The 13,049-nt window shown below is 36.1% G+C and overlaps 1 protein-coding gene across 3 annotated transcripts in view; it reads left to right on the top strand.

Annotated features, from left to right (window-relative positions):
- ASCC3 (activating signal cointegrator 1 complex subunit 3) overlaps nt 1-12,794 on the top strand; it is a 340,865-nt gene extending 328,071 nt beyond the window's left edge. For all 3 annotated transcript variants that reach the window (XM_026002925.2, XM_026002927.2, XM_026002926.2), the window contains exons 38-42: nt 3,159-3,310; nt 5,007-5,154; nt 8,821-9,030; nt 11,251-11,426; nt 11,509-12,794. In XM_026002925.2, the coding sequence (XP_025858710.2) occupies nt 3,159-3,310; nt 5,007-5,154; nt 8,821-9,030; nt 11,251-11,426; nt 11,509-11,656 (834 nt within the window). In that variant the 3' untranslated portion in view covers nt 11,657-12,794. The remainder of the gene's footprint in view (nt 1-3,158; nt 3,311-5,006; nt 5,155-8,820; nt 9,031-11,250; nt 11,427-11,508) is intronic.
- The last annotated feature ends 255 nt before the right edge of the window (nt 12,795-13,049 follow it).

Raw genomic sequence — 13,049 nt, 5'->3', positions numbered from 1 at the left:
AAACAGAGTCAGTGCCCATCCTTTTTTCCCCTACACTTAGAATCATCTTAATTTTGTCCTGTGAGTAGCATGCCAAGTTAGAAAGTAGATGTGAGGTAAAGAGGGATTAAGTATTTGCCTAATGTTAATGCTAAGCTGAAGAATGTCCAGAGTTATAGCTCCTCAATGTACAAAACCACCTTTGTTGTTGAGCATTAGATCTCTATAAGGGACTTTGAGGTGAGTTGGGGAACTGAGCCATGATCTCTAGCTGCTGCCAAAGTCAGCCCCACTCGGGGGAGGAGCAGATACCTATTAGGCTTTGTCTATCAGAAAGACTGCTATAAAAGACACAGAGAATCCATCCTAGGCTCAGTCATGCAGAGATATGTCAGTACAACCTATCAGGACCCTCAAGTCCATTTACCTGGACCATCCCTTCACCTTAGTTTCTTTAGGTATGCACCTGGGAACAGTAACATTGGCTTGCTTGCTCACCCTGAGATCCAAGCCCACATCCTCCAGTTTGTCCTGAGCTGCAGGGACTGTGTGCAATAACTTAGGCAGAATGTTGTTATAATCATTTTAATTGGATTTTTGCCAATATTCCTTCACAAAACATATTTCTTCAGTGCACTGGGCTAGAGGTAACAGAATATTTCTTGATTCTTGCCATCAAGAAGTCTATAGTTAAAAGGACAGATGTGTAAACAGAGAATCACAATAGGATAACAGAGTCATGCATCAAGAACATCAGACACAAAGGAAAAGAAAGAAATATCTACAGTCCATCTGGAAAATCAAGGAGACTTCACAGTAAGAAGTAGCATTTGAGATAGACTTGAAGGATGAATCAAAATTTCCCAGGAAAACAGGTAGATAGAGTAGGATTTACAAAAAGAGAACATTAAGTGCAAGGGCAAATGTGGATAAATAGCAGTCATTTATTTAGTATTGCTATATCAGGGGTACAGGGAGGAACGGGCCAGGGTGAAAAGCCAGGACCAGCTAGATCACAGACCAAAACTGTCAGGCAGAAAAGCACTAGCTTTGTCCTCTATGTAGTACAAGGCCATTGAAGAAATTTGAGCAGATGAATAACATGATCCTTCTTACCTCTCTAACGATTTACTTTGGTAACCATATAAAATATGGATAGAAGAAAAATTAGATGAGAATGAGACTAAAGGGCTGGTTAGATTATTCCAGGTGAGAGTTAATGAAGGTCTGCACTAAGACAGTGATAGGGGTGGAGGGTGGGGAGCAACTAGGGAGTGATGGAGCAGAGAGCATCATTTCATTCACCACTTTGGGTAGTTGCAAAACATTTTTTCATCCCAGATTTTTTATCTCCCTTCCTGCCTTTTCTCTAAATTAAAATGAGAGAAATAATAGTTTTCAATTCATGACATGGCTTTTCATTTACTTCATGTAAGCAATCACTTTGCATGATTTTGTACATTTTCACATCTGGATCATACAATGAAAAATTGTGGGGAATGCTCATAAATTTTATGAAATCTTTCAACTTCATCATGAAAACTTCAAAGTTAAAAACATATGGTCCATCCATCCAGCTCTTCTTGTATGTGAGCTCTTGGTCTGGAATTTATTTCCAGTCAAGCTATAATGTAAAATCACAAGTAAAAGCGCCATAGTTACCCCACATTACAACTTCTAACACCACCATCATACTGCGTTAGATATAATTATTCATTTCTTTTTTTTTTCTTTCTCTTCCCTTACATAAATCAGGAACTGTTACTTGTGAACTAATACTTTTTTTTTTTTTTTTTTTTTTGGTCACAATCCGTTTGTCATATACTTCAGAGAAAGGCAAAGCATTTTAATCAGCTCTACAGAGAAATGGAAGAATGGAAACGGATTTCCCTAAATTGATAAACATGTACATTCTTACATGTATACACATTGATATACACACATATAAAGGTATCTATTATACCAACATGAAGCTTTATCATATATGGTTGACTTACAGGTGCTAAAACCCAGTTTGACCACTTCATCGCATTAATCATGATAGCCAGAACTATTGATCCATGTTCGTGTAATGTATATAGAAAGACAACAGATTGGTTTAGCCAGGTGTTTTTTAAACAGGTTTCACTTTTTGTTAAATTAGAGGACACAGAATAGGAAACGCAAAACTTAGGAGGAAAATATGTCTGCCTCAGTAGTACTAAATAGCATGATGAATTAATTTTACTAGCATAATATGCCTTAGAAATTATTTCCAAAAATGTTCTAATAAATTTATACAACATTTTATAAATATTTTCCTGGTACTGAGCTGTTTACCATTATACTGTCATTTTCAGCATTTACTAGGCGTATAGAATTTCTTCTTATTTTCATATCTTCATTTCCCAAAACAAGAGAGTACACTCCTAAAACTGTATAAAGTAGCTGCCTCAGATCATGATATTAACTTATGTGTCTTTAAGTCAGCATTCTCCAGAATCTAATTTAATTGAAATAGCTTTGCCTGTGTAAACTTCTCCTTTGTTTAAAGAAGATTTCACTGTTTAGTTTTGCCTTAGGCAAATGCAGCCGTTTGTTTGTCCATAAAACATTAGATTAAATGTATAGACTAATATGAATAGCTTCTCATCATTCCACTTGTACCACTGGCAATTGCCCCATTTGTAAGTATGTAGTGTATTATTTTCATTGAAAACCAGGGCTCTGCCTTCCAGCCTGCTTTGGGGTGAAAATAAATTTTTGGCAAGAAGGCCTGTTATCTTACCATTATTAATATTAAATTTGGAAAAGACTTCCTGAGCTTTACCCTTTAGATGCTGCTTCTAATGCTCTTGATACAGTGAATTATATACGTGTTTGTTCTTAAAGTACACTGGGCTTTTCTTTGTTTTATTACTGGTTACCAGTCTTACCTGGCTATATTTGCTACCCTAAGAAAAGCTAAAAATGTGGTACTTTATAGGAAAAAATGTGCAACAAATGCTATGAGAGTTTTGATTTGTTCCTTCCAATCCAACTGTGGTTTACTTTCTGGTTTCTATTTTGATTATAGTCATTTAGAGGTATAATCCTTATTATTTTATGTTTGTCTTCTGATAAAGTTAACATGAGATCCCCAATGGAGAGGGCAAGTGCCATGGTATTCTTGTAATACGTGCATTTTTCCCCCTGTTCAGGCAATGCTGGATGTGGCTGCAAACCAGGGCTGGCTGGTGACTGCCCTGAATATCACCAATCTGGTTCAGATGGTGATCCAGGGTCGGTGGTTAAAGGACTCTTCTCTTCTTTCAATACCAAACATAGAACTCCACCATCTTCACGTTTTCAGGTAATTGTTATAATTTTCAATGTAATTATCTTTCTTAATTTCAAAGTAATATTTTGACTTTCATGTTGTGTCTAAGATATTGAGTCTTTACAGCGAAAATGCCTGTTTCCCAGAGGGAGACATGGCCTAGTGATATAAGGGTCTCTGTTGGAATTCGGTCGTCTACCATAAGCTGAACCACAATTCATTTTAACCTTTTCTTGTTTTCTGTTACAATTATATACATTTCTATTTTAATTGCATTTATTCCTTTACAATATCAGCCTTTAAAAGATGTTACGAAAGTGCTTTGTGATCTAAACCAAAAATAAATGACTAGTTTCTCTTTACTGCACAGTAGAGTCAAGGGATCTGAAATCCATTGTCAAAGGTAAATTGTACATCTACAAAATGTCCAAAACTGGGTAGTTATATATACTAGCACCTCGAGATATAACCTGTACTAAAAAGAAGAGTTTTATATTATTATCAAATTATTTAAGCTGTAGGTCTTGTGTACATAGCTGGAAATATTTTAGCAAGGAAAAAAACAGTACATAGTACAAGTAAGGTTGGCAGTGTTTATTTCACACCAGTGTTTCACATCAGTTGAGAGGTCCTTTGCAGCTAAAATGTTGGTTTACAGTCCCATAGACACACAGAACAGTCTGGCTGTGGGTTGCCATCATGTACTCACTTCCTCTTGTCAGATGGACTAAGGGGTGTACTCATTTGAGGCATCTAGATACAAAAGTCAACCAGAACCTCACACACACAGGGGTCTCCTAGGTAAGTCCTCAGGTGGACTTTCCTAGGAGTAGAGGGTTCCCAGGCAACTATTTCCATGGTGCTGGAGTCCCCACCATGGGATGTCTTGGAAACTAAAAGGCACATTCAGAGAGTGAGCCACACCAGCAGCAGGTGGCATGAGGGGAAAAGCAGATACCTCATGTCTGCAGCTCAATTTCAGGAACCCTTCCAATATGGTACTAAAAGTTAGGGGAGTTGGATTTCAACAGTAAATTAGGTGCATAAGGGTAATATTGCAACACAGCATGCAGGTCTGTTATGGAAAGCTGCTTGGAGTCCAGGAGATTTGATCTAGTTCTTTGCTGTGATCTAGTTCTTTTCACACCCTGAAAAGTGCTTATATTTGTATAATTTCAATTGTATTTTTCATATATATATATATATATATATATATATATAAAATAGAGGATAAAATTTAGGTGGACTTTCCTCTGGGACCCTGAACTACTTGTGCTATAACTCTCAAAAGATTTCCAAAATGGACTTTTAATTGTATGTTACCATCAACTTAAAATGAAAACTTTATGCAAGTTATTATATTAGAGACATCAGTTAAAAAACATACCAGGGCTCGAGTCAATGCTTTATCCATGTGGAAGCACTACTGAACATTAGTGCCTTCCTATAGAAACACACCCCCTATCTGTAAACCCTAAGTAGTTACTGAGCTCACACTTGATTTACACATCTTATGTCATAATAGCCATACTGCCTTAAATTGATATATTAGAGAATACTGGCTGATTTTGAAACTTACAACGGCCTTTAAAAAGTTGTATAGTAGTCTTAATTTTGAAAACCTGTTCTCATTACATAAACCAATTCCTGACAATTCTCATTGTCAATGAGCTGGAAATATTTTGCTCTATGAAAGAATTATTTGGTTAGTGTTGATATTATTTCTCAGGAAATGGAGCCCAGGTATAAAGGGAGTACGTGCTGGGTGCCATGGCTTCATCGATTGCCTTCCTGAACTGATCCATGCCTGCGGAGGGAAAGACCATGTATTCAGCTCCATGATGGAAAACGAGCTACCAGCTGTGAAAATGAAGCAGGTCAGGCCATTGTTTCTGTGTTTTGAAGCTTCCTTATACTGCCCAAGGAATTATACCAAGAGTTTTCTAACTTAAAGCATTGATTTTGGAGCCAGACTCACCTGGGTTTAAATTCTGTCTGCCACTTACCGTGATTATGAACATGGAGACATTATACTTATCTCATGAAGTATTGTTTGAAAATTAAGCAAGATAATTATTATGTAAACTGCTTTATGTAGTTCCTAATATAGAAAAGAGGTCAATAACAATATTAAAAATAATTGCAGTAACAATAACTAGTAGTAGCACTGGCATTATTGGAAGTTGATTCAGTATAATGCTATTAAGCCAGCTTAGAAAAGCCTACAGTAGCTTGTCCATCACTAGGCTGCATCACCCACTTGGGTATAAATTGCATTTGGGTAGATTTTCATGCAATTCCCTCAGTTACTTTTTTATACCTTCCCCCTTTATTTTAATCACTTTATTGTTCCTAGATTCTAAAGTAATTCTTAAGTAAATTTCTTATTTGTATGCCATTTAACTTAGATAGGAAACTAAATCTGTGTTGTAAAAGACAACAGAGGTCATCTTTCCAAAGCATCTTTGGAAAGGCCAAAAATATGAGTGAATGATGTCAGAAATTTTTGGTATATATAGACTTCTAAGTCTTCAGCAGTTTTACCTTAAACATGTCAAACATTCAGGAATTATAGCATAATTAACATATTGACTTGCAAATACAGGTATTAAAGAAACTTCTAAACCATGTCATTCTTTTTATTTCCGATGGAAGTTGGTTTTGAGCAAGACTTAGAAAAAGTATTACAGGCATTAAAGTCTGATTGTTCAGTTTCTGTTGAACTCAAAATTGGCACAAAAAAGCAACTTAAATATTCATAATAAATGCCTACCTTTCTAACTATATTACCATCAAAATTATGAATAAAAACAATATATTTAAATCCAAACAAGGCTTCTGTTAGCAACAACAGATTTCTAACCTAACATACACTGATTTCAAGCCAAGTTTTAGATGTGATGAAAAATTAGAACATTGTTATAATTAGTTCAGGGAGAACTCAGAAGTAAACTTACTTAATTTATTTGCATAAATTGCCATTCTGTTATCTTTAAAACCAAATGCAAATTGGCTCAGTCTGATATGATGATGGTTATTTGGCTCAAAAGTGCTTCAATTTGCAGAGCAATCTGGTGTCGGCTCTGCAGTGAGGCGATCCCAGGTAACATACAAATCCTGAATTATTCCAGAAATTAGTATGTTTAAAGCATCAATTTAAGTGCTAATTGCAGTAGTAATGAGAAAAAGCAGTACGACTGTGAGATTTGCATCTTCTTCCCCATCAGTATGCCTGGAACGGCTGCTGACTGGCAGAGGATTTGGCCGCTAATTAAATAATTGTATGCATGGCAGTGCTCTTGCCTGATTCAATAGATGAAGATTAATCCTCAGATAAATATGTTTGGCTGGTACTGAAATGTCTTAGCAGTTTCTTTAAAAATAGCTTATGTTTTTTATATATGTGTGTGTGTGTGTATACACATACACACACCCAACAAATATATGTGTACACACCACGGATGAAAAGTCATAAGTTAAGTGCTACAAAAAAGATCACATATATATAAAAACCAGATCTGGCTTTTGGGGGCTTTGTAAAGTAAAATCCCAACGAGTGGCTAGTACCTGAAAACATCTCTCGGTAACTAATTTAATAGGACAAGTAAGGAAACATGAAGGCTTGCTTCGTGAGGTAAATGTTACTTACGTTGTCTCACAAAATTAAATGCTTTACAGAAATTGTGTATTTGAGTGTCCCCTGATCACTTTTCCACTCTGGCCAGGCTTAGAACATCAAGTGGTATGGCTTCTATACTCAGTGACTCTGGGTTCTAGCAAGGGGATAGGCCATCTGTTACCTTGAAGCACAGTATAGACCATTCTGTAGCTTGACTATTTCAAGATCTACTCCAGACATAATTTCAGATTCACAAGTTACAGGATTGTAGTTGAATTGAAAATTTGCATTAGTTTTACATTTTTTGAATTCCTAAGGGGTAGTTTGATTCATCAGGGCTACTTCATTTCAATTAAGTATACTCGGCAGCCCTGAAGTCTTAGCAAACAGAACGTCATGCCTATAAGGTAATCTGTGGTATATAGTTAAGAAAGAAAGGAAAATACAAAATGAAAGTATTCACGTACTTTTAAAAACTAACTTAGAAGGTAACAACTGATAGAACCAATGAGCAGTTTTCTTGACTGATAGTGATATTCTAAATAATGATAAATGTTAGGAAAAGTTGATAGTAAGTTATGTGATAACTTTAAGTTTATTCTGTTGCATCCTTTCTGTAGACTTAGAAAATTCATTTGTTCATTCATTTGATAAAAATGAGCACTTGCTACATGCATACTAATTTCTCAAAATGTCTTTCAACTTAAAGAGCAAGAATAAGATTGATAAAGTATTTTTAACTCTTTAATGTGTGTCATTTTAATTAATATTCTCAATATAATGCCAAAAATACATATTTATTTCTAGAAGGACCCTAGATCCTTACAGGATTCCTTGTAACATACAGACATATAGAAATGTTGAATAAATTTGGCATATAGACAAAAAAATCATTTTGTACAGTAAGTTGTCAATAAATGATGCTGAGGGACATCAACAATTGCATCACAGCATTTTTTTTTCAAATTACCTTTATATCCCCTGGTAATGCTGTCTGCCTTAGAGGTCACATAAATGTTAGACCAGATGTTCTCTATAGCAAAGCAGCTCAAAAACAAACATTTTTAAACTTATGATTTAGTGTAGTCATTAGCCATTCAATATCTAGGGGGGATTTATAGTGAAGAAGTCATGTGACAAGTTTAGCTAATGAATAATATTTTTCTAGTCACTTTTAAAAGGACTTTAAACTACAAAGATTAAGGGCTGCCTGGGTGGCACAGTCAGTTAAGTGTCTGCCTTAGGCTCAGGTCATGATCTCAGGGTCCTGGGATGGAACCCCACATCGGGCTCCCTGCTCAGTGGGGAGTCTGCTTCTCCCTCTGCCCTTCCCCCCTGCTTATGATCTCTCTCTCTCTCTCTTAATCTCTTTCTCAAATAAATAAAAACTTTTTTAAAAACTACAAAGATTAAAAGCACACTATTTTTATAAACAAATGAATGAGTATGGGAAAAACTGGAAAATCTGAACAAAAGCTCTGGATTGTATCAGTGTCAATATCCTGTATTAATATTGTATTTTAGTTTTGAAAAATGCTACCATTAGTTGAAACTGAGGAAATGGTGCACAGTATCTCTATGTATTATTTTTTTTTAAGATTGTATTTGTTTATTCATGAGAGACACAGAGAGAGAGAGGCAGAAACATAGGCAGAGAGAGAAGCAGTCTCCCTGCAGGGAGCCTGATGCAGGACTTGATCCCTGGACCCAGGATCACGACCTGAGCCAAAGACAGATGCTCAACCACTGAGCCACCCAGGTGCCCTCTCTCTATTATGTCTTACGATTACACTGAATCTAGAATTAATCTCAAAACAAAGAGGTTGATTTTTTTCAAAGCACACTGTTTCTTATTTGATCACTGCATTTCACATTAACCATTCCTTTATTATCTTTTCTTCTATTTTTTTTTTTTTTTATCCAGGCATGGAATTTCTTATCTCACTTGCCAGTGATAGATGTTGGCTTAAGTGTTAAAGGCTGGTGGGATGACTCAGTGGAGGGACATGGTGAACTCTCCATCACAACTCTGACTTCAGACAAACGAAATGACAACAGGTGGATCAGATTGCATGCTGATCAAGAGTATGTGCTTCAAGTCAGCCTGCAGAGAGTCCACTTTGGGTTCCACAAGGTATAGTGTTTGGTTTCCATTCTCAAATGCTTCACACCAGATACCAGCATGCGCCACCACACATATCTTTTATATTACTAATGTGTCCGTGTCATTCATGAATCCTACCTCCTCAACTGGCCTTAAGCGACAAGAGTCAGTCTTCTGGAACCAGTCACTTCTCCTCATGTGCCATTTTTCAGCTCCAGAATATCCACCTTACATAATAATATATTGCCTGGAGTACTATTCTCATGTCGTCTGTATACTCAGTCCTGAAGAATTTCCTGGAATTCAGAGTACAGATTCCTTGGCCCTCCTTATCAGACTGACAGTATCAGAATCTCAGGGGGAGAAATCTCAAAATCTGTACTTGTACCCGGCACCCCAAATGATTTTTAAGGACATAAGGGTTTGAGAAACACTGCCTGGGGGGACACTTTGATACATAAAAAACATTTTGGCTAGGTGCACGTGAGAGCGAAGCTTTACCGCTTAGCTCTGTGGATTTGAATAGGACACTAAGTTTTTCTGTGCCTCAGTTGCCACATCTGCCTGCTTCCTTCACTAAAATGCACATGAAAGGGCTTTGTCAGTGTGCACGCAGGCCAAAAATTTACAACATGTTTTTTTCAATTCCTGTGGTCTTTTCTGTTTGTTACCGATGATACAGAAATTTAACATTTGGCCCTCTAAGATTATATTAATACAGAGCATGTGGGCTGATTGGTTTTAGTACCATAATAATTGAAATAAGAATTTGTCTTCTGTTTCAACCAGTGCTGTCAGGGGCTTTCCCGTATCTAAAATAAGCCCTCAGGAATGAGGTTGTTGTTCATGTGTACTGTCCATGCTGTTTTGACCATGTTTGACCATGTACTGACTACAGAATGGTCAGTAGTTCTCTGTCGTTACGGCTTTTTAGCACTGTGCCCTTGGGTCCCATCTCATGTAATTTCTAATTCTAAAAATTCTAAATTTCTAATTCTAAAAATCAGTGTAAGTATGAACTAATTGGCCTCTGGTATTTCAGAGGCTTTCACATGAGCATTTTTAGGTGACCTAACTTACACACACACACACAAAAATAGTACTAATCATACAGATAAAGTCATGAAAAAAAACGAAGATTTTTCTACCTCCCTATTACTACTTAAAAATTATTTTAGGGACACCTGGGTGGCTCAACATTTGAGCATCTGCCTTCCACTCAGAGCATGATCCCGGGGTCTGGGATCAAGTCCCACATTGCGCTCCCTGCGAGGCCCCTGCTTCTGCCTCTGCCTATGTCTCTCATGAATAAATAAATTTTAAAAATCTTTTTTAAAAATTAATTAAAAAATTAAAATTGGATTATCATTCTGGAAAAACTCTCAATTTGTTTCTAAATGCTATAAAAATGCATTGCTGTCAGACTTCTCTTTTAAAATATCTTATCTCTTTTAAAATGTCTTAAGTACAGCATCTCCCTCTACAGTATTTAATGATGTCTGACTGAGAGCATGTCATTATTAATATCTTTTATGCTACAATGTCATTGTCTTAAAGAATCACCAAAATAATCTTGTATTTGATAAAATCCATCTATAGTAAAGACTTCAAGTGCTGCCATTATGGTGATACTGGTTCTCAGATTGTGGTAATTAATGTAATTTACAAATTGCTTGGCTTATAATTTCCCATTCCTCAATGAAAGGATATTTTAATATTGCCATATTAGAATATATGCTTCTTTATGTGAATTTTATTCTTGGGTGGAGGGAAGGTATTTATGTTATATGGTACTTATTATCTTGAGGTCCAGGGTCTAGTCTTTTATGCCCTAGGTATCAGTTTCTTATGAATAAGGCTTTGGAAGATTTGGTTAACATGATTATATCTCAATTCGTTCACCTGTAAATGGAGTATTAATATCATTTATAAGATTGATGTGAGACTTGACTAATTTGTTATTACTAATTTGATATCAGGACTTTCTGTTCTAACTGAACCAAATATTCTGGTGGTTATAGCCACAAAGTAGTACCTATAGTGCACTTCAAGAATTCTGAAAAATGGTAGGTGATAGCATATCAAAGACACCAAACCAGAAAATTTAAAACATCCCAGATAGCTATACTGAACCATGTAGATTTATGGCCTTCAAGAAAAACAACTTAGCCTTTTAAAAACCACAACCAAGGGGTGTAGAAAGTCTAGACATTATTAATGATTTATCTTTTTTTTTTTTCTGGTTTACAGGGAAAGCAAGACAGCCATGCGGTTACCCCTCGATTTCCCAAATTAAAAGATGAAGGATGGTTTTTGATTTTAGGGGAAGTGGATAAGAGAGAACTTATCGCTTTGAAAAGAGTAGGATATGTTCGAAATCATCATGTTGTTTCCATTTCTTTTTATACTCCTGAACTACCTGGGAGGTAAGCAGAATCTCACCACCAAAGTTCTGAAGGAATTAAATATGACTGTGGTTTTACGTTTTGTTCTGTTTTTCTGTCTTAGGTATATCTACACACTGTATCTCATGAGCGACTGCTACCTTGGCCTGGACCAGCAGTATGACCTTCATCTCCACGTCACCGAGGCGAGCGTTTCTGCCCAGGTCAACGAGGAGGTCTCAGAGGCCTTGACTGACCTAAAAGTGAAGTAACCTGACCCGAACAGTCCGTTTGAGGGAAGTGGTTAAGAAGTCTGGCTGTTCATTCATCTAGACAAAGTCAAATTACTTGATGTTTGCCTTGGTGGAATCAACTTCTAACCTCAAGACACCCAGGAAATCGACAGCAGCTGCAGTATTGACTCCAGCAACACAAAGCTCACTGCGGTGGCCTTTTCACAAATGTTGCCTTTTATGAGAGTGTTGTCTTCATGGGTTTCTTGATATGTGAATTGAACACACATGTAGGAGAACCTTTGTGTATCTTGAGATGATATTTAGGAATTCCATCAAATTTTGCATCTTACAGTGTAATGTTTACAAGAATGCTGGTTTCTTTTTTTCTAAGGAAAAATATACTGAGGCATGACAGTGTTAGGATTTGTTGTGACAGATTTCTAACCCTGCAGCAGAAAACACGTAAGAGAAACCTGTATGGAGACACACATAATGTGGGTTGTTAGCAAAATTTATACTTTGATCACATGTAGTTTCAAGAATTTCTTATAGCCAAAAATATTAATAATATATGATGTAAAATTATATTGCAGAGGCCAATGATGATAAAGAAAACAGAATATACTGATCTTAGAAAATGTAGATACTGTAACTGGTGGAAATAGAATATTTAGAGTGCCACTTCAAGACAAGCTGATTCAATCATCTCTCCTTCCTTCCCATATATTCCCCCTTACTCTTCTCTTCTTTTCATGACCTCTACTTCAAGACTTCACTTCCATTCTCTTTTTGATATATTTATTTACACAAGAAGAGAAGTACAGTCTAATTTACATTGTAACATGGACAGAGCACACAGTACAGTTCTTCATCTTTATGCTTTTCCAAGGCAGGTCTGAGGCACACAGAACATATCCAACCCCTACAGGTAGGTTTTCACTTGTGATAAAGGAAATTTCTCTATGTCCATACAGTTTCCATCATGAAAAATACTTTTTTCAAACTAAAATGTTGTTAAAATCCAATGTCAGTATAATATACAGTCTAATGGAATGAAATTCTATCCTTGGAAAGTAATTTCAGTTGTTCCTGGTCATGTGATGAATTATTTTAAAATATTTTCCAATGTAACCACCTCAAGTACTAGAATTTAAAAGTTTTTCTGAAACTGGAATATATTGCTTTTGTGTCCCTCCTTTTCCATGCTGAAAAATAATAATAATAATAAAATAAGAATAAATAAAAGTGGGGTGGGAAAACCAGGCATACATTTTTCAAAATTAAATTTGAATCACTAATAAGAATACACTGAAGTACGTGGGTACAAAGTATCTAAAAGGCTCTTATATCAGAAGTTTACTGTATCACATAAAGTTATTTATGCTTTTCCTATGGTGATTTATTTCCTAATTGACGTTCATCTCTAAAC

Source organism: Vulpes vulpes, chromosome 1 (assembly GCF_048418805.1).
Source record: "Vulpes vulpes isolate BD-2025 chromosome 1, VulVul3, whole genome shotgun sequence".
NCBI lineage: Eukaryota > Metazoa > Chordata > Mammalia > Carnivora > Canidae > Vulpes > Vulpes vulpes.
Note: the sequence above shows the minus strand (reverse complement) of the source record. Positions and strands in the feature narration are given on the sequence as shown.